The 24,448-nt window shown below is 65.3% G+C and overlaps 11 protein-coding genes and 2 non-coding genes across 13 annotated transcripts; 5 read left to right on the forward strand and 8 right to left on the reverse strand.

Annotated features, from left to right (window-relative positions):
* Positions 1-388: 388 nt before the first annotated feature.
* Positions 389-3,170, forward strand: TAF5 (Transcription initiation factor TFIID subunit 5; the record flags this gene model as incomplete). The annotated part of the gene is made up of 7 exons (XM_069351392.1): positions 389-1,001; positions 1,048-1,171; positions 1,212-1,378; positions 1,423-1,984; positions 2,031-2,143; positions 2,181-2,530; positions 2,577-3,170. The coding sequence occupies 7 exons, from the start codon at positions 389-391 to the stop codon at positions 3,168-3,170; spliced, it is 2,523 nt and encodes an 840-aa protein (XP_069211778.1).
* A 96-nt stretch (positions 3,171-3,266) lies between these two features.
* Positions 3,267-4,706, reverse strand: Q8F55_002803 (uncharacterized protein; the record flags this gene model as incomplete). Its single annotated transcript, XM_069351393.1, has 2 exons — positions 3,267-4,635; positions 4,669-4,706. 2 exons carry the CDS (start codon positions 4,704-4,706, stop codon positions 3,267-3,269), a joined length of 1,407 nt encoding a protein of 468 aa, XP_069211779.1.
* A 666-nt stretch (positions 4,707-5,372) lies between these two features.
* Positions 5,373-6,935, forward strand: Q8F55_002804 (uncharacterized protein; the record flags this gene model as incomplete). Its single annotated transcript, XM_069351394.1, has 4 exons — positions 5,373-5,534; positions 5,573-6,363; positions 6,413-6,715; positions 6,755-6,935. The coding sequence occupies 4 exons, from the start codon at positions 5,373-5,375 to the stop codon at positions 6,933-6,935; spliced, it is 1,437 nt and encodes a 478-aa protein (XP_069211780.1).
* Positions 6,936-7,100: 165 nt separating this feature from the next.
* On the reverse strand, positions 7,101-8,351 carry Q8F55_002805 (uncharacterized protein; the record flags this gene model as incomplete). Its single annotated transcript, XM_069351395.1, has 2 exons — positions 7,101-7,984; positions 8,051-8,351. 2 exons carry the CDS (start codon positions 8,349-8,351, stop codon positions 7,101-7,103), a joined length of 1,185 nt encoding a protein of 394 aa, XP_069211781.1.
* A 438-nt stretch (positions 8,352-8,789) lies between these two features.
* On the reverse strand, positions 8,790-10,127 carry Q8F55_002806 (uncharacterized protein; the record flags this gene model as incomplete). Its single annotated transcript, XM_069351396.1, has 1 exon — positions 8,790-10,127. One exon carries the CDS (start codon positions 10,125-10,127, stop codon positions 8,790-8,792), a length of 1,338 nt encoding a protein of 445 aa, XP_069211782.1.
* Positions 10,128-10,777: 650 nt separating this feature from the next.
* Positions 10,778-10,859, reverse strand: Q8F55_002807. The gene has a single exon. It is a non-coding gene; the product is annotated as a tRNA-Pro (tRNA).
* A 543-nt stretch (positions 10,860-11,402) lies between these two features.
* Positions 11,403-12,646, forward strand: Q8F55_002808 (uncharacterized protein; the record flags this gene model as incomplete). Its single annotated transcript, XM_069351397.1, has 4 exons — positions 11,403-11,457; positions 11,563-12,037; positions 12,081-12,184; positions 12,219-12,646. 4 exons carry the CDS (start codon positions 11,403-11,405, stop codon positions 12,644-12,646), a joined length of 1,062 nt encoding a protein of 353 aa, XP_069211783.1.
* A 52-nt stretch (positions 12,647-12,698) lies between these two features.
* Positions 12,699-15,492, reverse strand: Q8F55_002809 (uncharacterized protein; the record flags this gene model as incomplete). The annotated part of the gene is made up of 13 exons (XM_069351398.1): positions 12,699-13,132; positions 13,167-13,313; positions 13,362-13,516; positions 13,552-13,692; positions 13,729-13,879; positions 13,923-14,119; positions 14,164-14,178; positions 14,219-14,486; positions 14,535-14,784; positions 14,819-15,143; positions 15,181-15,218; positions 15,254-15,286; positions 15,373-15,492. 13 exons carry the CDS (start codon positions 15,490-15,492, stop codon positions 12,699-12,701), a joined length of 2,274 nt encoding a protein of 757 aa, XP_069211784.1.
* Positions 15,493-16,029: 537 nt separating this feature from the next.
* On the reverse strand, positions 16,030-16,119 carry Q8F55_002810. Its single transcript has one exon. It is a non-coding gene; the product is annotated as a tRNA-Pro (tRNA).
* A 2,985-nt stretch (positions 16,120-19,104) lies between these two features.
* On the forward strand, positions 19,105-20,460 carry Q8F55_002811 (uncharacterized protein; the record flags this gene model as incomplete). The annotated part of the gene is made up of 5 exons (XM_069351399.1): positions 19,105-19,160; positions 19,216-19,280; positions 19,328-19,371; positions 19,415-19,899; positions 19,953-20,460. The coding sequence occupies 5 exons, from the start codon at positions 19,105-19,107 to the stop codon at positions 20,458-20,460; spliced, it is 1,158 nt and encodes a 385-aa protein (XP_069211785.1).
* A 412-nt stretch (positions 20,461-20,872) lies between these two features.
* Q8F55_002812 (uncharacterized protein) lies at positions 20,873-21,744 on the reverse strand (the record flags this gene model as incomplete). The annotated part of the gene is made up of 2 exons (XM_069351400.1): positions 20,873-21,061; positions 21,094-21,744. 2 exons carry the CDS (start codon positions 21,742-21,744, stop codon positions 20,873-20,875), a joined length of 840 nt encoding a protein of 279 aa, XP_069211786.1.
* Positions 21,745-21,968: 224 nt separating this feature from the next.
* On the forward strand, positions 21,969-23,647 carry gpi1 (pig-Q; the record flags this gene model as incomplete). Its single annotated transcript, XM_069351401.1, has 6 exons — positions 21,969-22,310; positions 22,343-22,994; positions 23,028-23,380; positions 23,414-23,507; positions 23,544-23,599; positions 23,633-23,647. 6 exons carry the CDS (start codon positions 21,969-21,971, stop codon positions 23,645-23,647), a joined length of 1,512 nt encoding a protein of 503 aa, XP_069211787.1.
* Positions 23,648-24,044: 397 nt separating this feature from the next.
* Positions 24,045-24,416, reverse strand: Q8F55_002814 (uncharacterized protein; the record flags this gene model as incomplete). The annotated part of the gene is made up of 1 exon (XM_069351402.1): positions 24,045-24,416. One exon carries the CDS (start codon positions 24,414-24,416, stop codon positions 24,045-24,047), a length of 372 nt encoding a protein of 123 aa, XP_069211788.1.
* Positions 24,417-24,448: the final 32 nt, after the last annotated feature.

Consider the following 24,448-nt stretch of genomic DNA (forward strand, 5'->3'; position numbering starts at 1 on the left):
TCACAGGGACGACGTGAGATGTAAGAGAGTGATTGGGGGTGATAACGGGTGATAGGATGCTGCTTGAGTGCTTCGTGTCGCAACGTCTGAGGAAGGGGGAATGAATGAATGGATGAATGAGAGAAGGCGAACGCGGAAGGTGGACGTGATCCACCCCACCTTCCTCCATCGCCGCAAAGGCCTCCACACTAAGACCAGTCGCGCGCACGACAGTTCCAGGCACCACGTGGTTTTGCTTCCGCTCACCCAGCAGCGACCACCACCATAGCGTCCCCGGAACTCGTCTTTGTCCCTTCTCTCCATCCCATCGACAACAACACTCCTTGTCTCAAGTGTACATATCGCTCTCAAAAGCCTACACAGAGGGACCATCCACGTCGCCATCGACATGTCCGACTCACCAACGGCCCCAACGGGCCCGAGCTCGCATGTCCCGCGGGCCGACCCTCCTCTCCTCCCCTCGGCCGTGATGGTCTACTTGCAACAACACGGCTTCGACAAGGCCTTGGCAGCACTCCAGGCTGAATTAACCGAGAAAGGGGAAGAAAAGGATGCGGATGGCGAGGAAGAGGATGCCGGTGGCCCTGCCGCAGGGGCTCCTGTGCGTCGAGGGTCGGCTGTCGGCCGCGAGGCCATCTTCCGCGCACCACAACCGATCACGCTCGACAACATGGTCAAGCGCAACATCCCACAGGCAACAACAGTGTCTGCTTCGACCATGTCGGACAAGGTCACCCCCGACTTCATCGCGCAGGCCAAGTACATCATCGAGCAGCTCCAGACGCGTCTCGAGTCGACCAACGGCGAGGAGGAGATCGGCAAGCCCGGCCAGACGCCAGCCGCGTTCATCGACCCATCAGACCGTGTGGAGGGATACAGGCGCTACAGGCAGTGGGTCAGCGGTGGCCTGGACATGTGGAAGTTTGAGCTCGACAATGTCTCGTTCCCGCTGTTCGCGCACACTTTCCTGGACCTGATCGACTTTGGCTTCACAGAGGCCGGTGAGTGTTGACCTCGTCGCCATTGACTGCGCTGACAGCTTCATAGCACAACGGTTCTACCAGGAGAACGCAGAGGCGCACAAGGTGTACCATCCGTCAGAGCTGTCGTATCTTTCGTCCATCACGGCCTCGCACCAGATCCTTCTGGACCCATATTGCCAGCGGTTAAGGTGGGTGCCAACTTGAAAGGTCCACATCTAACAGGAATAGGTCTGAGAAGTACCACGTGCCGCTGTCACGAAACGCGTTTGCATTGCTTGTCCAATGGCTGAGTGGTGCCGGTCTGGACGAGGAGTGGGAGGCTGGCCTGCACTCTGCCCCAGGCCGGGCCAAGGAGGCTATCCGGTCGATCGTGAACTCGAGGTTGGACATCAAGGGTGAGTAGTCGAAACGGGTGAGAAGAGGTTACTAACGCCTCCAGTGTCGGATAACTCGATGCCTCTGGACAAGGTGGCCATTGCATCGTCCAGCGGACTTCTGAGCCAGCTGCTGCCCCCAGCGACATCGGTTGAGAAGTTCAACGCCGCGACCCCACTGAAGCTGGGAGCCCCGCCAATGTTAGAAAAGCTGCGTGAGGAGGTCATCCGCATTGTGCGAGAGGAGGATGAAGCAGCCGGTGGTGAGGTCGGGACTCCAGGAGGATCCGTCGCCAACGGCCACGCCAATGGCGGAGATGCCAACGGAGATGTGGAGATGGTCGACGCATCGCGGGATCCAGCCCGCGTTGGATCACCATCAAAGAAGGCAGCGAAGCTCGAGCCAGAGGAGAACAAGGACCTCGACCTCATCAGCCCCGATGGTACTGAGACTCTGCCTCCTCTCCCGACCTTCTACAAGGTGACGGATGTGAAGCGAGAGGTCGAGGCCGTCCGGGACAAGCGCAAGATGATTCGGCTAGGCCCCAAGCCTGATGAGAAGGCTGGTGGCTCAGGTGTCAACCTCCCGAGCATCGTCGCATTCACATTGTTCGACGGGGGAGAGTCGTAAGTGGCTAACGCCTGGAATATGTCGTAGCCGCTGACCCGTCAGTGTCACCTCTGTCGAGTTCTCTCCTGACTCGTCGCTTGTTGCGGCTGGATCATCAGAGAGCTGTGTACGCCTGTGGAGCTTGAAAGATGAGAAGTTGAAGGCCAAGCACATTGGTGAGCATATACGACAGACACAAGCTGACCGATGTAGATCAAGCGACAGGCCAGGTTACCGAGGATGAAGGGCTCGCGATGCGGAAACTCATCGGCCACTCAGGGCCAGTGTATTCGCTATCATTTGACCCCATCTCGGGCTCGGGAGGGCCACCTCGCTCGATGCTGTCGTCGTCACAGGACGGCACGGTGCGCTTGTGGTCATTGGACACGTACAGCAACCTGGTCGTGTACCGTGGCCACGGCCGGGACGCGGTCTGGGACGTCGAATGGGGGCCAATGGGCGTGTACTTTGCCTCGGCGAGTCGGGATCGCACTGCACGGCTATGGAGCTCTGATCGTGTGACACCATTGCGCCTGTACACTGGCCACATTTCAGACGTCAACGTACGTTAGCTTTATGTTCTGTGTTGTATTCAGCTAACCCGCTCAGGTTGTCAAGTTCCACCCCAACTCGCTCTACCTTGCGACGGGGTCTAGTGACAACACTTGTCGTCTTTGGGATGTGCAGCGAGGAGCGTGTATTCGCCTGTTCCTGGGCCACACGGACGCAGTGACGACGATGGCCCTGTCGCCCGACGGCCGAACACTGGCGAGCGCTGGCCTCGACTGCAGCATCTACCTCTGGGACCTCGGCTCGGCCCGGCCCATAAAGAAGATGACTGGCCACACCGCGCCTATCGAGTCACTGTCCTTCTCGGCCGAGTCGTCGGTACTGGTGTCTGGTGGTCTGGACAGCACCGTTCGCTGCTGGGATGTCAAGTCTGCCGGTGGTCCACGAACGACTCGCGGCGGTATCGACTTTGGAGACCGCCGCGCTGGCCAGCAGGACATGACGTCTGGAGCCGCGCCTGGCGCCCTACCAATGGGGCCAGGCGAGCTCAGCTGGGAGGACATGGGCCAGACGTCTGACCTGCTGTCCACCTTCCACACCAAGCGCACACCCATTCTCAAAACCCACTACACGCCGCGCAACCTGTGTATGGTTGCGGGCTCGTATGTCCCGCCCACGACCAAGGCGTCGTAGGACGATTAGCAGAGAGACGTAGAGACAGACAGACCGGCCTGCAGCGCTAATAATGCTTGCATGGTTGTACAGACAGTTATGTATGACGTTAGCCCTCTACTTCTTCTTCTTGCGCGGCTGGAGCATGGTGACGGTCTCCTCTTTGCGTTTTGGTGGAGCGGCAGGCGCGTCAACGCCGGCCTTGGCGGCGATGGTGGCCGTCGATGCCGCCCAGCCCTCCTCGCCGAGCTCGTCGACGACGATACTGCGCGCCGACGCGAGCCAGTGCGCCGTGCCCTCCGCCGCCAGCGCGCGCGTCGCGAAGTCGGTGTTGAGCATCGACTTGAGCAGCCGTTCGACGAGCGCCTGCGACAGTGTCCGCTTGGTGCCGTCCGGTTTTTCCCCGTCCTTCGTCTCCTTCTCCTTCGCCTCCTTGGCCTTCGCGGCCTCGCCCGCGCCGCCCTCGCTCGGGTCCAGCGTGGCGCTGAAGAAGCCCGTCACGTCGCCGCTCACGCACTCCTGCCTGAACCCGAGACGCTCCCAGAACTCCTCGGGCGGGATCTTGGCCAGCGCAGCGTGCGCCCTCTCACGGTCCTCCTCCTCGGCCGCCGCGTCCTTCTCCTTGGCGGTTCGTTTGCGCTGCTCCGAGCCGTCTTTGTCCTTGCCGGGCTTGGTGAGCGCGATCGGCACGGCGTCGATCGCTTCAGCCACCAGCTCGTCGAGGAAGCGTGTCTTCGGGTCGTCCGGCAGGCTGGGGACGAGCGTCGCGACCGAAGGGACGCCGGACTCGGGGAGGAGCTGCGCGACAAACGGCGGTGCGTAGCGCCACGACACGCCGGCTGGGAGCGGCCGCCGGGGCGCACCGAGCATACCTGACGCCTCGGCGGCAGAGTACGACGGCAGGAGGTACCGCAGGTCCAAGTCAGCGGCGGGCACGCCGTCCGCGACGAGGCGCCGCGCCCCCTCCTCGTACACGCCCTTCCACCACCCGCAGAGGCCGAGCCCTCCGAGCACGCGCTTGCCGCCCCCCTCGACCGAGTTGGGGAAGAGGTACTGGCCCTGGCTGCGGGCGAAGAGCGTGGCCGCGACGCGCGGGGTGGGCCGGGTGGCCGGGGCAAGGAAGTGGCGGAGGACGCCGACGGCGAGCTCGCGCGTGAGCGGGGCGCCGGGCGGCGCGTAGCCCGACGAGTCGACCTTGGAGATGTAGAGGAGTGACGTCGGTGGGGCGCCGGGCGCGGTTGGGAGGGTGAAGACGTGCGCCGAGATGGCGGCGGCGAGCACGTTGGGGGAAGGCTCGGGGGTCGAGCCGTCCGGCAGCGCAGAGTGCACGACGACGAGGTGCTCCACCTCCCAGCAGCGCACGCCGGCCGACGGCGAGTGCGGGAAGAGGGCGGTCGTGCGCTTCGGGCTCGACGAGACGACCGTGAGGCCGAGCTGCTGTGCGTTGGGGAGGGCGTTGAGCGCGCTGGCGATGGTGTCGCGCAGGCTGGGGTCAGTGGGGCTTCCGTGAAGGCCTTACCTTGGCGCCCGGCTCTTTGCGTCGCTGGTGCTGGCCATTGAGCTGGTTGGAAGGGGAGATGGAATGGGCAATGTTGCGTTTGCTGGTGGAGGTGAGGAAACCGGAAACTCAGGGTTTGTGAGTGACGCGCGCCGCGTCGCGTCGACACAGAGTGTGGCTGAAGACATGCGGGCCGGCTGTGGCTGCGTGATGGCCGGCTTCGACTGACACTGTGCACTTCATCTATGAGCATTGAGCTTGGGAGCAAACGGCAAGAGATCCGTCGTAGAGGTTTGTAACGATGCACAGAAGATCCATCTGGCAAGATGCTTAGGAGGAGGCCGCCCACTTCAGCAGGCCAGGCCTGCGGCCCACGAGGACACTTGTCGCCGGAACAACCAACGACCCAGCTGCAAGCACAACGTCTAGACCCAGGACAGATACTACGTCCTCGGGTCCCGGTCCTCTGTTGTCGATGTAGAGAATGGCCAACTACGTGCGGCTGCGGCTTGTTGTTGGCAGCCTGCCGCAGGTACGGCTTGCCCGCCGGCACTGCCCCCTCCACCTCCACTTTTCTCGACCTCCACGCGCCGATTTCAACGACGACGCGCAACTGTGCAGTGACACCTCTGCACCTCTCTCAACATCTCTACATCTTTGCACGACCATAGCATCAGCATCAATACGACAAGCACGAGCATAGACGACACAATAGACCGCCCACCATGCCAGTAAACTACGCAGCAACATTGTTCGACGACCTGCCGTACACCAACCTCGCGATCGCCGCGGGCATCGGCGCAACAGCCTACGCGGCCAAGGTGTATACAGGCGGGCGAAAGTGCATCTGGGAGCGAGACTGGGCCGGAAAGCTCATCATGATTGCTGTGAGTTCAGTCTGACGGCGTGAGAGCTCACACGACAGGCGCCGCCAGAGCCAACAACATGGGCACTGATCCACCATCTGCTCCACCTCCCCTCGCCCCCACAAATCCTCTACCTCCCCCCGCTGCCCTCGCCGCTCCCTGACGACATCTTGATGATGCTGCAGATCATCAGGCTATCGGCCTCCGAGAACCCCCTCGCGCAGCTCCACTGTGAGGCCCTGCCGCCGACCCCGACGGGCGTGCGTGACTTTGTGCGAAAGTGGTCGACTGTGCAGTACGGCACGGCCGGCGAGGGCGGACGGCGTGTCGATGCCATCGTCCTCGGCGGAGCGTGGGAGTGCTTTCCCCCGCCTGAGCCATACCGCCCAGGCCTGGACGAGAAGGATAAGGTGGAGGAGGACTGGACGCCGCACCAGTACCACTTCCACCTCATCACCGCGCTCCTCCCGTCTCTCCTGCGCGCCCCGCCCGAGCGTAACATCCGGATCATATCGCTGGTGTCCCCTGGATGGTCGGCTGCGATGCCAGGCCTGGAGGCGCAGATGGAGAACAAGAAGGTGGTGGGCCAGACCGGCCCCTTGGCGGAGGCCGCCAAGCGAGGACTCACGACCTTCCTCTTCCAAACCCAGCTCCGTCTCATCCTTGACACGCTGGCATCGGCGACTTACAGCAAGAAAGAGATCGTGCCGGATCCCGACAAGCCGCTGGTCAAGGCGCGCGATGAGGAGATCCAGAGCAACATTCTGGCTCTCAGCGTCATCATGCCATGGTCGAGGACGGAGGTCGTCAAGCCAGTGTGGGGTGAGGGGTCGCTGCTGCGTTGGATCCTGTGAGTTGGGCAGGGGGTGGTGTGATGCCAGACTTGCTGACACTCCCAGGTGGACGCTCCTGTACCCCCTCGTCCTTATCCTGAGCCCCTCTCCGCCAAAGTCGATCCAGCCGATCCTGTACGCGCTCTCGGCACCCGTCAAGTTCCCAGGCGAGGACCTGCCGCCGAGTCCAGAGGATGGCCGGAAGGACGCAGCGATGCCGGTGACGCCGGCACAGTCGCCAGAAGGCAAGGACGTCGTCGACGAGCGGGTCAAGGCCAAGGCGAAAACCAAGGACATGGACGAGATTACAGACCCTCGGCGCAACGGCGTGCGTCAGGGCGATGTGGTGCGGGATTGTGGTGTCATCGAGTGAGTCGTGCACGGCGAGCCAGCCAGGCTAACATGTAGCATCCCACCAGTACTCCACGACCGCCTCCTCGCAGCCGCGACCTACGACAAGCTCGAGGCCGAGGTGGAGAAGGGCGTCAAGGCGAGCGAGCTCCGCGAGAAGGCGTTCGGCAAGACCGGCGCGGCCGGCGACGGCAGCACGCCCAAGCCTACTGACGAGCGCAAGGTGCAGTTCCAGTAGCTGTGCGGCATGGACAGGTGTGCTAGGGGTGCGGGCTCGGGCATACTGAAGGACACTGAGCATACTGATTCATCGTGTATCGACTATGGCTCTCCCTCGATCTTTCTACAATGTTACGGAGCCCGGCTATGGGGCAGCTGGTGTGTGCACGCGGGCAGCGCGGCCTTAGGCCTCAGCGGGAGCGGCACCGTCGGCGACGTCGCGGGCGATCGCGGCCTCCGGGGCAGAACCGTACCAGTTCCAGCCGGCGGGAGCGTAGGCGTTGCCGTTCGGGGCGGACGCGGAGCCGTGCCAGCCGCTGTTGACGTTTGCCGCGCCGGCGCTGTACGCGACGGCGTGGCCCTGGGGCGCGGCGTCGCGCGCCTCGACGACCGTGTCCTCAGCCTCGGCGTCGCCGACCTCGACCGCGCCGCCCTCGCCCTCGCCCTCGCCCTCGGCGTCACGCGCGACACCGGCGTACGGCGCCGAACCGTACCAGTTCCAGCTGACGGCGGCGGCGGGGTTCCCGACGGCCGCCGACGAGCCAGAGGTGCCGTGCCACCCGTTGTTCACGTTGGCGGGGCCGGCGCCGTAGGCATAGCCCTGGGGCTGGGCGTCGGGCTCGGCGTCGCGGGCCTCAACGGCAGAGTCGGCGTCACGGGTCACCACGTCGCCAGTGTCCGCCTCGGCCTTGGGATCGGCGTCGCGCGCAATCCCAGCATACGGCGCAGAGCTGTACCACGTGCCCGTGCCGGGGACGGCCTGGCCGAGGGGCGCCGACGAGCCCGAGGTGCCGTGCCACCCGTTGTTGGTGTTGGCCGGGCCGCCGCCGTACGCCGAGCCCTGGCGCTTGACGGCGGGGAGCAGGCCGGGCACGAAGGGGCCCGCGGGGTCGTTGCCGCCGTAGATGAAGCGGCGCTTGCCGGCGCCGTGGCCCTTGTAGCCGGCGGTGTCGGCGTCGGCGCGCTTGCCGCCAGCGACCCAGACGCCCTGGGCTGCGGCGTGCTGCCCGTCGGCGCGGTTGAGTGGCGCCCAGTTACCGGCCTTCCACGAGCCCTTTGGCCCGTCGGCTAGTCGTCAGCAGTTGCGGGGGGAGGGGGGAGGGAGGGGGGGGAGGGGGAAGGGGCACAACTCACCGGCCTCGGCCTCAGCGCCGCGCTTCGCCACGCCCGCCTCAGGAGCCGACCCGTACGACCAGTACCACCCGGCCGAGCCGCCGCCGCCCCTGCTGGCAGCCGACGAGCCGTTGGGGTTGCCGTTCCAGCCGGTGCTGGAGCCGCCGGACGCGGCCGAGCCCTGCGGGTCGCGGGCTGCGAGGGGCGCGCCGTCGACGACTGGGGTTAGTGGGGGGCCTGGGGGGGACGTACGCTCCGTGACGGGGAGCGGGGCGGCGGCCGCGAGCGCGGCGAGGGTGGTGAACGCGAGGGCGAGCTTCATTGTTGCTGGTGTTGAGAGTAGAGTTGTGCTGGGTGTGTTGTGCTGGCTGTTGTCCTCGCTGCTGCTACTTGTCGTCTCGACCCTCGCCCTCTTTATGTGTCGCGACGGCGTCATCGCCACAGACGGACGCGCGCAGTACTGGCCGCGTCCACCGCCCTCTTCGACGACAGCCGAGCGTGCACTGACCGCGTGAGCGAAGCAAGCTGGTGCAGATTGCCCAGGCGGTGCCGAAACATGGACGACGGTGAGTCAGTGGCGCGCCCCCACACAGTCAGGCGACGAGCAGGACGGCGCGCCCCCACAGTCATCCAGCGACGGGCGAGGACGACCCGCTACACACCTCGCTCCCGGCACGCTCACTCGAGACCATGCTGCATCGCTTGCTACAACGTCCACTCGCTAACTCGCACCCACAGCGGCGGCGAGTCCACCGCGCCATCACCTCGTACGGATACCCTCGACATTCTCCGCCCACGCGCCAATCTCGGCGGCAGGCGCGTACTTGCACCCGAGCAGCACGCTCGGCCTGCCGTCGTCGACAGCAAGGCTACACCCGACGCTCCACGCACATCCGACCCTCGTCGACGACTTCCAGACCATGCGCACAAAGTTGGTGAGCTCGACGTTGTTGATATCGGCCCCCTGGCGCGCCCACACGTCGAGGAAGCTGCTCGCGTTCCACGGCGCGGCCCCGAGCGGCGCGTACACCATCGAGTCTGGCCCGCTGACCCAGGTGCAGCTGTGGGTGAGGCCCGCCTCGTCGCCCGCCAGGCCGCCGTCCCACGCCAGCGGCGGCGCGCCGTACTGCCCCCTAATGGCGTTGTGGTACTCGAGGATCCAGTGCGAGACTGCCGAGCCGCCGGCGTGGTCGGCCTCGGTCGAGTTGGACGCCAGGTCGACGTTGGTGTCAGTCGTCGGCAGGTTGGGCGCGACGGCGGGCCAGGTGGGCTGTGGTGTGGGCGAGGAGGTTGGCGAGGGGGAGGGCGTGGGCGAGGGGGAGGACGCCGGAGCTTGAGAGGACGCGGGGGCTTGGGAGGAGGACGCGGGGTCGTGGGAGGAGGACGAGGACTCTTGGGACGAAGGTGCGCCCTCCTCGGACGAGGACGAGGGTTCTGCGGATGATGATGAAGAGGGCTCTGGGAATGAGGCTGAGGGTTCCTGAGACGAAGATGCTGGCTCTTCGGACGAGGGCGACGGCGACGGCGAGGGTGAGGGCGAGGGCTCTTCAGACGGCGCGGAGGAGCCTGGCGATGAGGGGGACGACGACGAGGGCGTGGTGGGTGACGCCGAAGCCCCGGACAACGACGAGGGGGTGGCGGGCGATGCCGGAGCCGCGGACACCGACGAGAGGGTGCCAGACGACGACGCGTCAGGCAAGGACGTGGGGGCCGCCGACGGAGACGAGTCCACCTCGCTAGATGACCCAGTGGCGGATGAGTACTCCGGTGCTTCAATGACGGAGGAAGGCGCAGCGGCCTCACTCGACAGCGGCGCGGCCTCGGTCGACGCGGCCGACGCCGCGCTCGAGCGCTCCGACGGCAGAGCAGAGGGCAGCGGCGCGCTGTCCAGCGGCGAGGACACGGCGCTGGGCGAGGCCGGCCCCCCGCTCAACTGGGGCGCGGGCAAATACGCCGCCGCCGACGACGACTCTGCCAGCGCCGAGGTCGGCGCGGGGGCCTCCGGCCCAGGGATGGTGGGCTTGCACTGCCGCCGGTGGTGGGGGTGTGCCGCGGCGTCGAGCGCCGCGAGGGCGAGCGCGAGGAGGAGGGGGCGCATGGCCGCGCAACTAGCGAGGGAAAGGTGGAAGACGTTCTGGCGACCTGCGCCGCTGGCGACGGCGCTTTTGACTTGGCGAGGAGAGAAGCGGTGAGCGCCAGGTCGAAGGAGAAGCAGATCTGCGAGCAAGTACCAAGGCGAGGAAGCCTCGGGCAGGCAGTGTCCAGTTATTATGAGGGCCGGCGTTGAGGCTGTGCGCCTTGCCCGGGACATTGGCACGGCCACGGCGGGCAAGCGCGTGCGTGCACAGGTCGAACATGCGCAGCGAGCATGGTGAGTCGGCTGCGCTGCTCGGTGTGCAGCGGCCGCTATGCTAGGGCGAGCTCGTGTTTCGCGGACCGCCCGCCGGCGGCAATGAGGCCCAGCTCGGTCGGTCTCGTAACGGCCTGGTGCACCACTCGTCGGGAATCGTGGCGCTGGTGGAAACGCGAAACACCAGCTGCGGAGGAACGCGGCCAGAAGCCAAGCCGCCGAGGCCGGGCAGGACACGGGCCCGAGCATCTCCTTTCAGGTGCACGAACGCACCGCGAGGGGAAGCGGTTCCAGAGGATAGTGTGCACGAGGGCAAGTCGTGCGAGTCATGCTGATTGTGTCGAACGGAGCAATGATGACCAACGAAAACAGGAAACCCGCTCGTCGGCGCCAAAAGAGGCGTTCACTGGGGTTTGAACCCAGGACCTCCCGTAATAAGCTTCGCCCAAAACGGAAATGCTACCACTGCACCATGAACGCCATGTTTTTGGGAGGCCCATGTTGTTTATGAGCGTGCGGGGAAGCGGTGCCGGGGTGTGTGCATGCCTGGGGCCGAGTGTGTAGAGGGGAGTGCATGGCGTGCATGGCGTGCACGGTGTGGGCGGGGTGGCTGGAGGGAGCAGGCGGAGCAGGGGGGAGCAGCGCGCCGAGTGTACCATACCCCACGCGCTGAATCGGCTCGGGAATCGTTATCGGAGGCCGGAATCCAGCCGCGGCCACTGCGCTCTGCCTGCCAACACTGCTGCGCGCAGGTCGCACCACCACTGCTCGCTCCACTGCCTCAGCACGGCGGACACGCCCCGTGCATGACACGCTCGCGGCCCCGATAAGCACCACGCCCCGACGCAGTGCCTACCGGCCCCGGCTACCTGCGGCAACTGGCCGCACCGCGCGCCGGGTGTAATCAGCGGGGCGTGTCCGCACACCTGGGCGGCTTTGCTCGGCGGAGGGGCGAGGAGACTAGTACTTATGTATGTGTGCGTGGGGTGCGCCGCGGCCCCCAGCAGCATACACACACACACAATGACCAACACGAGCAGTAGCACGGGCAAGGACCTGCCCGTGGTCAAGGTGGCCGGTGAGTGCGAGTGTGCAGGCTGAGTGGCGCGCAGGCTCTGGCGCACCCGCTTCTGCCTCGCTCGGCCCCAGCTTCTACCTCGGCGCTCGCTAACGCCGCGCGCAGCCGTCCACGCCGCGCCCGTCTTCCTCGACACAGCAGCAACAGTGACCAAGGGCCTCGCGCTGCTGGCCGAAGCCGCGGCCGCCGGCGCACAGCTCGTAGTCTTCCCCGAGACCTGGGTCCCCGGCTTCCCCTTGTGGTCGTCGCTCGCCCCGATCAACAACCACGACCTCTTCATCCGCCTCGCAAAAGAGGCAATCTACGTCGACGGGCCCGAGATCGCGCAGTTCCGGCAGGCGTGTGCCCGCCTGCGCGTGTTCCTCCAGCTCGGGTTCAACGAGCGCAGCCGCGCGAGCATCGGGTGCCTGTACAACAGCACCGTGCTGATCGGCGACGACGGCGCCCTGCTCAACCACCACCGCAAGCTCGTGCCGACGTTCTATGAGAAGCTTACCTGGGCCCAGGGGGACGGCGCCGGCCTCAGGGTGGTGGACACGCGTATCGGCCGGCTCGGGGCGCTCATCTGCGGCGAGAATGGGTGGGTCGGGCGCGGAAGTTTAGGAGGGCGGCTGACGCAACAGCAACGGCCTCGCGCGCTACGCGCTCATGGCGCAGGGCGAGCAGCTGCACGTGAGCCACTGGCCGCCGATTTTCCCGACGCGCCCGCCGAGCGAGGGAGGTAACTGTGAGTGGGCTCCACGGCACCGCTGACCGCCCAGTCGACCTCGCGGCCGCCACCCGCCTCCGCGTAGCCGCCCACTGCTTCGAGTCCAAGTGCTTCGGCATCATCTCGGCGTCGCCGATCGGGCCCGAGGCCCGCGCGCTCCTCGCCGCGCGCGACCCCGCCTTCGCTGATATCCTCGACAACGCGCCCGTCGCAGCCACGTCCTTCCTCGACCCTGGCGGAGCGCAGATCGGCGACGAGCTCTCCGGCGAGACCGAGGGCATCGCCTACGCCACGTTCGACCTCAACAAGTGCATCGAGCCAAAGCAGTTCCACGACTTTGTCGGCGGATACCAGCGCTACGACGTCTTCAAGCTCACAGTAAACCGTACCCGCCACGAGCCCGTCGTCTGGGAGGAGGACGGCCGCGGCAGCGCAGAGCGCACGCCCTGGGTCGTGGCTGAGGACGTGCGCGACTTGTAGAGCGGGGCCGTTGTACTAGCATTAGGCATACATTAACTCCTACACTGTGCTGCTACTCCGCCTTGTTGGCTTGGGCTCCGGCAAACCACGCCAGGTCCATCCCGCCGCCGGGTGCCAACCCCGGCCACGTCCCATTGCTGCCCCCGCCCCCACTGCCCAGCCAGTCCATCAGGTCCGGGTCCGGGCTGAACGTTGACCCCTCGGCGGCTGACCCAGGCGTAGGCATGTTCGTGTCCCCTGTCGGCACCATCGACGCCGGCATGACGCCGAACATCGAGTCCAGCGACATAGTCAGGCCAGAGAACGGGTCCGTGCCCTCGACCATGCCTGCTGACGACAGGTTGGCCATCACTGCCGCCGTCTCAGCCTGCGCCTCCTCGGTGTGGGCCGCGTCGGTGGCCTTCTCGGCCGGGCGGACGATCGCCTGCAGGTTGGCTGGCAGCCGTGACACGTGCTCTTGCAGCACGTCGATCGGGATTCGCAGGGCTAAAGTCAGCGCAGCACAAACACCGCAACCCACCGTGGATCGTGATTGATGTCTCGGACAGACGCCACAGGCACCACTGCAGCGACGTCGCCATGATGGCCTCCTCGTCCGTGATCCACGTGTTCTCCTTGTGCTGCTTGAGCTTGAACAGGAGGACCGTGGCCGCGGTGTAGATGCAGTCTGGTGGTCAGCTTGAGCAAACTGAGCGTGCTACCAAGCTGTACTCACAGCAGTGAGACAGCACAGCCTGCCTGTCCACGTAGTGCTTGTCGCTGATCTGTGCGAGAACGCAGATATCCAGTGCCGATCGCACCGACGAGTTCTGTACCACGCCGACCTTTTGCCGGCGGTCGACAAGGATCGCCACCATGTGGTACAGCGTGCTGCGGGTCAGCTACATCGCCAAGCTGCCTCCTACTTTAGGTTGACAATGTGGCCCGGAGCAACACGTCCTGTCTCCTTCTTCGGGTCATAGCGCAGGTCCTTGGGCAGCGTGTTGTACCACTCGGCCAAGGCAGCGCGCGTTGCATCCAGGGGTTTGGCCGAGGGGTCTCCGGCACTGGAGAGTTAGGCTTAGAAAGGATCCGTAACTCACTCGTAGAGCAGCACATCGTTCATCACCACTGCCAGCTGCGTCGCGTACGCAAACGTCAGCACCTCGTAGCTCGGCTGCGGGGTGTATGGCGGGAAGTTGTCCATTTGGCTGCCACATGGCTCCCACAGCTGGTGGTCGATTTCGGGGTCGCCTGTGGCGTCAGCTGTGATCAGAAAGTGAGAGCATCAGCTCACCTGTCATTGGTGGTGGCGAGTTCTTGGTGACTTGCAGCATCGGCGCACGGCCAAGGTACAACGACACCATCTTGTCCCAGAGATACGCCGACCAGAAGATGTGCTGCCGCGAGCGCAGCTCGTCGGGCGAGAACCTAAACTGGCAGGTGCCGTTGAGCTGCCGTCCGTCTTGGTGGATTCCGAGGTCTTGGACCATGCTGTGGGGTTAGTGGGTTGGAGATGACACGATCAAGGAACCCACCGAACTGCTATTCCGCTGCGAGGTGGTCAGCAACTGCGAGATCATCGACACCTACAGATACACCCATGTCTGCCCCACACGGCCGAGGAAAACCTCCTTGGCACTCAGCAGCAGGAGGCCCAAGCACGCTGACAGCGAGCTTCCCCGCTCAATCTCGCGGTGGACGAGCAATCGTGCTTGTGGGAGGAATGGGTCGGCGTGTGTGTCGCCGTCTTTCGGGAACAGGAGCTCCTGGTCTCGGTATCGCATGACGTGCGTGCACAGCGCGTAGAGGAGGAAGGGCGAGAACATGGAAGTCGAGGTGCGTGGTCGTGTCATATCGCCTGAGGCATGTCAGCGGTATCCAAACTCCGATCTCACACCGCACTCACGCATGAACGCCTTGTGGTGGACGAATCCAAACAGCGGCTGCACCCATGTAAAGTGCAGCTTGAGGAGGTACTGCCAGACCTCGTTACTGACCGAGGGCACGCTCGCCGTCGTCGTCATATTGTCGATCCAGTCGAGCACGAGATGCTGCTCAATGTCGAGCTGCTCAACCTCCTCCTCGTCTTCCTTGCGCTTTCCGCCGAACGGCGTCGGCGCGAGGTAGAACAGCGACGAGGGTCCATGCAAGGAGAGCTAGAGTCAGCGCTGCACCCACCGCTGGACGTACCAAACCCGCGCCATCGACCGATATCTTTGCCTGCTCCTTGAACTTTTCAGCGAGCGTGTCGACCCCATCGCCCTCGGGCGACACAGACTGCGCCTGGCTTGGAGGATCGGACTTGGCGGACGATGCCGTGTCGGTATGCGGTGACTTGGTGGCGGGCGACGGCGTCCCGAGCGCAGAGGGCATAGCCGAGCCGAGCGCCGCACGATCCAGCGCGCTGAGGATGTGATCCCTTTGCGCTGGGGACGCATCCTTGAGCCGGAGGAGCGTGTGCCGTAGACTCGAGTTGTACGCCTCGAGGTCCTGCACGTACTTTGGCGTCGGGGTGCTGGGGGTGAGTGTTGCGGCCGGCTCCGACCACTTACGACTTGTATACACATTCCGTGTTGAGCGCCGAGCAGAGCTGCCGTTAGCACGCCGTCCACACGCCGCACCTACCCGACACCGCGGTTTTGTGCCATCGCACCGTCGCTACAGCCGTTGTCAGCACCAGTCGCGGAGGGGGGAAGGCGAACGCCGGCAAACCCAGGGTCGGGCCCCACGCCCCGTGCACTCACCTTCTTGACGCGGCAGCTCTCGCATGCAAAGTTGAGCTTTCGGGGCACGCGCGAGAGCATCTGGGTGCGCTGTGGACCTGCGCCTGATGCCGACGACTCTGCGTCTGCCGATGGCTGCATGGTGGTGGTGGCTTGGCTTTGGGGGGTGAGGGATGTGGAGAAGTGGAGGTTGGGGAAGTGGGATGTGGGTGATTCCGATTTTGTAATGAGTCGGGATTCTAATGGCAGCCTGGCTTGCATCGTTAGGCGAGGCGGACGACAAGGCTACAGATAACCGAGTCAGATGTGGGGAGTGGCCAAAGGTCACGTGAGTTCTGGTCCGACATCGGCCGCGGCGGCTTCGGCAAGATGCGACGGATTTCCAGAGCAACAAGCGCAACGAGAGCAACAAGAGCAACAACAGTGGCGCCGCCGCGCCGCCGACAAGGCGACGGCGATGCGAGCAAGATCCGAGCGAGCAGCGCAGCCGGGTCGGATTCGGATTAACACGCGCCCAGGTACAAGGGTGTTGGCGCCGCACAAAGATCGCCACACCCACCCACCACGCCTTCCCCGCCTTCCCTCGCCATCACTCCACCTTCCCTCCCCACACAGATCATCCCCCACCACGCCGATCCCATCACCGCCTCCATCACAGTTAAAAACGAGGAATCCCCCGGCCACTGCTGGGATTTGAACCCAGGATCTCCGCCACTAGGCGCCGAGGCGACCCAAAGACGGCGCGTTGACCAACTGCGCTACAGTAGCTCCGTGCCCTCGGTGATGGCGGGTTCGTGGTGGCCCGCGCGGAGCGGCGCTGGGGACGGATCGGCGGGCTGGGTGCACTGCGGATTCTCTGGGTGTGTACGGGCCCCCCGGATAAGTCGATAGATGTGTCTGGAGTCGCGCGGCAGTCAATGGGTCGGTCGTGTCGTGCAGGAGACCACCCCGCTTCATTTCCGGGGTACAGGTGGCTATTGCGAGACAATCAACTCACCTGCCGTTACGGGTTGGCGCGCCGCACTGAACGCCCGACACGGTAGTCGGCCCTTGTCTCAGTGGCACTAGGCGTACATTGGCACCAGTCAGAGGGACGAGATGACTCGTGCTCAAACCGGTGGCTCATAAGTCGGCGCTGAGTCGCCGCGCCCGCGAGAAAGCGCATCAGTTTCACACGTCGGCGACATGCGCCATCTGATGCATATGGCGTGGCTTCCTCCGAATGCATCGGACTCTGCACGTCGACCATCACCCAGTCCACGGCCGCCGAGCCAGCACCAAACCCACTCGCGTGCTCGCTCACCAGCACCTCAAAACACTGGTGTACCCGCACTCCCCTGAAACAGCATATGGCCCCGCCAAGAGCGCTCCCGCCGGTGCTGGCGCAACGCGAAACACACCCGCCAACGCGCCTCCCTATACTCGTGCATCCCACAGCTGACATGAGCGAGCTAGGTTTTGGAGGGTGGGCTTGGACGCGTCGTACGGCCGTCTATCCTTGTGGCCAGGTACGCGGCGGTCAGGCCGGCGGCCGTTTCCTGACGCACACGACGTGTTCCGCGCGGTCCGCTTGATCTGGCCTCGCCTACCCTGGGGCTCCGATAACCACCGGCGCCAGCTGGGCTCGCTTGCCCGACGATGCGGAGTTGGCTGCGACTGCCACCCCTACCTTGGCAGCGTCTAGACGCGCGTTGTTTGGTACGCATGCCGTGAGGCTGCGTTTAAACTGGTCCGGTAGAGCCCACGACGTGTGGAGCCGTTTGCATGCCAGATGATGGGCACGCGATTCGGCGCTCCCATTCCGCCCCGTCCGTTGGGACATTGGAGCAGCGGGAACTGGGGTCAAGACAACACATCACTGCAGCTCTGTTCTCTTTGCCGTAAGGCGACGCGCATGGTCCTTCAGGTAAGGGTATAGCGCGTCCCATAATTTTCAACAGACGCGCTAAATATGCCGTGGATAGAGCAATGTGCAGTGTTGTCAGTGTGAGTGAGTGAGCAAGCGAAGTGCCTTTGGTGGTGGCAAGTTGTTAATGTTTGTATGCAGTCTGTGTCTGTCTCGTTTAAGCAACGCGGTGGCTTGAGGTTGTTGCTTGTTGCCCGATGTTGCCGACAAGGGCGGTGTGGCGTGGACGAGGAGGAGAGCAGTGCAGCGGTGTCCAGGAGATTGTCAGCCAGCCAGCACGCCGCACGCTGCACAACCTGGGTTGGACGCAGTTGTCGGGTTATTTACAACGAGGCACAGGCTGCTCCCAATTTGATCCCGTCGCCATGCCCTTTTTAGTAAACAAACCCGCTGGTACGCGCGCGCGCGCGCGCGACAACGGCGGCGCAGGCGGCGGCAACAACGGCGACACCCTGCGTGCGGCCTCCCCACCCCACCTTCCCTCCTTCCTCCCTCCTTCCCCCCCTTGCTGCTGGGCTCCCGGCGTTTCGACCACAGACACTGCCTCCCTACGTCGTCTTCCTCCCCTATCCCTCCCTCCCTCCCCCCGACTCGTCGTCGCCAGTCGCCTGCCCCCCGCTGCTTGCTCGTTGCTTGCTCCTTTGCCATCTCTCTCACTCTGTCTCTCTGTACACCTCGACAACATCCACTCTACCCCTCTTCACTTGCACTTTGTTCGCCCAGCACAGGTGCAGAGTGGACAAACAACCACAGTCGCCGACATCCGCCCGCGCCCCGCAGCCAAGCCAGCCTTGACTTGTTCCCCGCGTCCCTCTTGCCTTCCTTGATCCTTACCTCCCTCCCTCCTCTACCTCGCCTCTCCCCCCCGTGACTCAGGGCCCAATAGTACCCAGAGACACATTGACCAAACGCCAACGCCAACGCCGCCGCCGCCGCCTCCTCATCCTCCTCGTCCTCATCCTCCCTCGCCGCCCGCCCACTTCAAAACAACTGTGCAGCACAAGGCCTCGGCCAACACGACCTTTTGGCCCTTTGAACACTCGTGCGCCGCAGCACCACCAGCACCAACAAGCAACAAGCGGCCAGCCGCAACATCTCTGTACCCTTTTAAATCCATCCTCGGTTTGTCATTGAATCAACAACACCTCGACGGCCACAACAATAGCCCAAAAACTCATTTCGTCGCCTTTCACTTGCCCTTCCCGTCACTGGCCCGTCCGCCGCTTTTGTTGGTGCACAGCCACTTGACACCGCCGACCCCCGCCCCCTCACGCGAGCGACCGGTTGCCTAGTTTGGTTCAGACGACGCAGCGTCACTCTGCGCGCGCGCCCACCAGACGCCCCGACGCCGCTACTTTTCTCCTTCCCCGACCCAACGGTTCGAGTTCCCCCTGCACGTCCTCGTCGCCTACGAGCCGTGGCTTTGTGGATCGCGCGCTCAAGCCAACCTGCCGACGCTACGCCCTGCCTAGAGTAGAGGACCAGCAGCGCAGCAGCACCGACATCAGACTTTTCCCGGCCAGCGGCCCCCCCGTTTGCATTCCTCGACCCCATCCCGTCTATCCGCTCCGCCATGGCAGGTACGTCTACTTTATGTGCTGGTGAGATGCGTCAAGATGCACACCCGGCGCCACCCAGCGTCCCGTGCAAGTGCTTGACGCATCTCTACCTTGTGATACATATTCTCCCAAACCCCAGGAGTCATGCTAACCATACCCTTTCCTACTGCTCATCCTGTCGCCGACCGCATTACGACCCCATCGCTCGCTGGAACCACACAAACCGCGTCGATACACAATCTGCCATCGTTGCCCACAACACCGATCCCCCATCTACGCGTCGTACCCATGGTCGATACTCGTTTCCACGACCCCGCATCCTGTCTTAAAGCCATCTACACTGTGTATGTTGTTGTGTTTACACACAGACTGGCCGAAACATCGGGCTAACTAATTTAGGTTTACGTCGCCGCACCATGCGCCGATGCCAAACCACCTTCCGACGTTGATCGTCACCCCGCATGGTGAGGGATGCGCACGACGCGTCGCGTCGGTTACTAACAGCGTGCAGGCCAACCCAGCCAGGTGCTCTACACCTACCTGCACACTGAGGAGGTAGGTCATAAACATGCTTGGGCCGCCTTCTGACCCTCCCCAGAACAAGGTCAACTACCTCCTCACGCCGTCGCCGCAGGGTGACCTGTGTGTGGCCAAGCTGTTCCCCCCGTCGCGTCAGGGGGCCACTTCGAGCTCGTCGCTGCCTACGATGCAGGCCAACAAGCACAACGTTGTACGTTGTGAGGCGTCGCGCGACCTCAAGTGGACGATTGAGAACACGGGCGTCATGTCGCCGACGTACAAGATTGTCAACCAGGACGAGACGCCTCTGTACCAGATCTCAAAGCCTAACCCGCACGCCGACTGGTGGACAATGTTCTACTTCAAGTACGCGGGCCACCAGATTCCTCCTCGGCGTATCGAGTTTGGCAAGATTGCCAAGAACCCTCCCGAGAAGGGTGGTGGCACGCGTATCACCGTGACGGGCAGGAACGAGGATGAGAAGCAGGTGTGGCAGACGCTCGGCGTGGGCAACGAGGACTGTGTCGAATGGGTCATTGTTTGCGCGTGCTTGAACCTCCTCGAGTGAGTAGCGCGAACTCTGAATCGGAAGTTGTGGACCCGACTGACACCCTCAGCGACCAGATTCTCCAGGCCGCTGAGCGCAAGCAGACTGGCGCGGGCCCCGCGTCGACGGCCCCGTCTCGCAGCCCCGTTGCTGCCTCGGCCCCCATGCGCGGCCCCGCTGCGACGGCCCCTCCTCCTAGAAGCCCTGCTGCCACGAGACCCGTTAGACCGCAGGTGCGCCCGCCAAACGGCTCGTACCAGGGCGGTCCCAGATCGGCTGGCGGTCACATGGGACCTGGGATCGCCTCGACTGGCCCAGGAATTGCCTCGACTGGTCCGCCACGCGGCATTGCGTCTACTGGCCCAGGTATCGCCTCGACTGGACCTCCTGGTGGCTACCACCAAGCCCCTCCTCCTCAGCAGCGTTTGCCGCCAAACGGCATGCCGCCAAATGGCATGCCCCCGCAGGGCCGCGCGCCGATGCCACCACAGGGCTACGACCCGCGCATGCAGGGCAGCCCGCGCGGCAGCCCCGTGATGCAGCGGCCTCCCCCTCAGACTGCCGGCCGGCGGTTCTAGTCTGAGTCTGGCTCTGGCGACAGAGTCTGGCCCTTGCGCCCACGGACGATACGGCGGCGCATGGTGAGAGATGGAACAGAAGTGTTGCGTGGATGGAAATTGTCGAGGCTGCGGCTGCAGCTCTCGGCCCCCACGCAGGCTCCCTGGTGGACCACAAGCCTCGCCTGCAGTGTTTTGCATTTTGGACTGTTTACTGGGCTCTGCGATATACCCTACATATATACCGGCGATGCACGGTGTACGAGTGGGCGGGGCGGGCGGGGCGGGCGGGGCGGGGCGTGGTATGCCGCGACCCGAGCTGCAGGCAGGCGAGGGCTGCGCGCGGGTGGGTCGCGCTGGTGCGTCCTCTGTTGCAGAGCAGACATGCCAATCAAGCATGAGGAAGGCGAGTTGTGACAAGGCACTGCACGCCCTAGCTCGCGTTCATGACGGCGCCGGCAAAGTCGTCGCCGACGCCCCACTCGTCCATGAACTTTTTGACCTCGCTCATGTCCCCGCGGTGGTTGTACGTGCCGTGGTGGGTGATGAGGCTCGTGATGTCGGTCATGGTGTCAAACTTGCGCTCGGCGTCGGATATGGGGCGGCGCAGGCGCTCCGTAACCTGTGGTCAGCTCTCTCCACCGCCAAACGCACCTTCTTCTGGTAACTCGGAATATCGCCCCAGCTCTCGCTCTTAATCGCGCCCATGTACCTGTCGACGGCGCGGCCCCCTCCCTCGAGGCACAGCAGCGCCGGCTTGCCAGAGAGCACGAAGCCGCGGAGGCGATAGCGCGCGGCGTACGTGACCAGGTCTTTGCGCTTCTCCCGCGTGGACAGGCTCGGGAACCAGAACCAGACGCGCTCGAGCGGCCCGTCGTCGTCGTCGTCCTCGGCCTTCCTCGGGCTTTCGGGCGCGGCGGGCAGCGCTAGCGCGGCGGCCTGCACCGCCTCGACCGCGAGCATGATCGCGTCGGAGGATGCCAGCCCCTCGTCCGCGGGCGGGATGGCGCCGGCGAGCAGCTCGGCCTCTGAGCGCGTGAGGAACGCCGGCGGGCGGAGCGAGATGCGCGGCGCGCCGGCCGGGAGGGGGAGCGCGACTGCGAGCTCGACGCGGCGCTCTGACTCGTCGGAGAGCGGGACGTACAGCGCGAGCTCGAGCGCCGAGAGGCCGGCCAGCGGGGGCACCTCGCCCGCGTCGTGCGCTGCCAATGCGCTGGCCGCTGCCTCGGAGAGCTGGAGCTCGCCCTCGAGCGGGTACATGGCCTCGAGGAAGGCGAGCGCGTTGAGCGCGTCGTCGGCGGACATGGGGGAAGGGGGGGCGGGCGGAGAGATGTTACTATGCGAGCATGGCTCGAGCGAGAGTCGTGTGGCCGTCGAGTCGGGACGAGAGGTTGGCGCCGAGCGCCGAAAGTGTTCACTCAGCGGCTAGCTCGCCCGGGGCCCCGCTTCCCTCGTCGACAACAAGTCAGGACGACCGACCTTTGTGCCGTTCAGCGTCATCCATCACACTACCCCCTACCCCCACCCCCATGCGCGTCTTCTGGCCGACCGACGCGGCGGGAACGGGCGTAGCGCTCGGCTGGGCCTCGGGCGACGCGCTGGTCGTCGCGGCCGTCGTGCCGGACGCCGGCGGCGCCGCATTGGCCGGGCTCAAGCCCCTCGCGGCCGTCGTCGACTCGGACGCACCCACCCCCACCCCCGGGCTCACCATCCGCGTCGAGGCCGCCGGCCGGCCCGTAGCCTACTCCACGCCCGCCACGACCATCCTCTACACGCCCCCGCCCGCGCGCGCCGTCCTCGGCGTGCACGCGGCCCCGGGCGGCGACTACGCGCCCCGCGCGGCGAGCGACCTGCCCGTGCTGCTCGAGCTCGTGTGTCCCCCCCTGGGTAGCGCTGACCCCAGATCAACGCCGTCGAGCCGGCGCGCGCGGCGCTCGGCCTCGCCCCCCAGCCAGGGGGCGCACTGCTCGACCTCGGCGCGCTGGCGGCCGTCCCGCTCGCGTTTGACCTCGCGCAGCGCGTCGTAGGCGGGAGGATACCCACCACCGCGGGGGACGCGGTCCCGCTCGCGGCCAAGGTCGCGCTGCTTGCGGCCGGGCGCGTGCTGGCGCCCCGCGCGTGGCTCCCGCCCTCCGTGCTGGCGGCAGTCGCGGCCGCCCTGTCCGCCTCGGTAGGGGTGCTCGGCGTGCGCATGTCCCCCGCCCAGACGGCGTTCCTCGGCCACATCCAGCGCCGCGCGGCCACCCTCAGCGCGCTCGTAGAGGTGGCGCCTGACGCGACGGCAGTGGAGCGGGCTCGGGCCCACCTCGCGGCGGAGGACGCCGGCCTCGCGGTCCTGTACGACCACCTCCTCGGCGCCTTGGCCACCCTGGGCATGCTGTACGCCCTCGCCTTCGGCGGCGTGCGGCTGCCCGCGCTCTCGCCCGCCGTGCTGGCTGACCCCGTTGTCGCGGCCCTCGGGTGGCTCAACGACTGGCCGTTCGGCCTCAAGCTCAACACGCCGCTCAGCCAGGGCTTCTGCTCGGCCTTTACGGCGCTTCTGCTCGCCTGGCGGGGTGGGTACGGACGCTGGAGTGTGCTGACGACAGACCGCGCCGTGCCGGCCCTCGCGGCTGCCCCGCCCATCGCCCTGACTGCTCTTCTGCTGACCGCGCCCCTCCTCGGCCTGTCTTCCGCCCTCGCGCTCCTCGCAGACGCCATCGCCCTCCTCACCCTCCACCTGCGGCTGTGCCACTTCGCCACAGCTGCCCTCTGCCGCTGGCAGCTGAGCGCCCTCCGCGGCCTCTGGGACCTGTTCCGCGGCAAGCGCTGGAACGTGCTCCGCCACCGCACAGACTCGTACACGTACGATACGGACACGCTGTTCCTCGGCACGCTGTTCTTCATGCTCTCGGCCTTCCTCGCGCCGACGGTGCTGGCATACTGGGGGCTGTTTGCGGGGGTGCGTGCGGAGCGCGAGCGACGCTGATACCAGATCAACCTCGCTATTAGCTGTGTGCAGCGCGCTATCGGCGCGGCAATAGGGGGCATCGATACCCTGCCCTACAGAGCGACCAAGCATGTGGCTGGTGAGTGGACGCGCCGGCGGGCTGCTCACACACCAGGCGGTGTCATTTTTGACCTCGTACCGTTGGCAGACGGCTTCGCGCTCGAGCTCAAGGTGGGTGGGATTGGCGGCAGCGCTGACGGACAGGGCACACCGGGGTAGACCAGGCTCGAGGCAACAACTAATGTAGAATTATATGATACTGTATGTGGGTACAACGGCCGCAGGCATGGGGAACGGCCATCCACAGTGGCGCGTACTGCACCCCAAGCCTGCGCCCTCGAGACCTCTCGGACACCGCATGGGGCCCTTCGCTTCCCTCCTTGTGGCCCCCCACCTCGCCCCGCCGATTCAACAAGTACATGCACAAAAACGGCGAACGAGCGTGACAGAGCAGGAGAGCCCAAGATGGATGGCAATCTGGCGGACCGAAAACGGGTGGGCGGGGCGAGGGGTATGGGGGTTGCGGCGGCGCCGGAGCCCTGGAGTGGCGTGGCGCTCGGCGGCGGCGAGAAGCTTTGCCTCGCGCTCAGGCCGAGTCAGTCACCGGCGGCCTTACTCAGGCCAGCGTCACGACGGCGAGCGCGAGCCCAGCGACGAGGGGGGCCGACACGGCGAGGGCGCCGGCCGACGACTTGAAGCTCCACGTGACGGCGCCGTTGGCCTCACAGCGGGCCGTGTGCGCGACGTTTGTCGTGCGCGCGTTGCCAAAGTGCGACGTGATGCAAGTACCGAACGAGCCGGCCGCGCCAAAGCACTTGTTGGTCGCGTTGTCGTACGTGCCGCCGCCGGACGAACAGCAGCCCTGCGCGATGGACGGGTCCGAGTCGGTGCAGAAGGAGGACGTGTCGGCGGCGGCGCGGGCGAGCGGGGCAAGCGGGGCGCTGAGGGCCAGGAGCGGGAGCAGGAGGGCGGGGGACAAGGCCACCATTGTAAGGAGGGTGAGTGTGGGTGAGGTGTGCC

Source organism: Vanrija albida (genome assembly GCF_041260175.1).
Source record: "Vanrija albida strain AlHP1 chromosome Unknown contig_2, whole genome shotgun sequence".
Taxonomy (NCBI): domain Eukaryota; kingdom Fungi; phylum Basidiomycota; class Tremellomycetes; order Trichosporonales; family Trichosporonaceae; genus Vanrija; species Vanrija albida.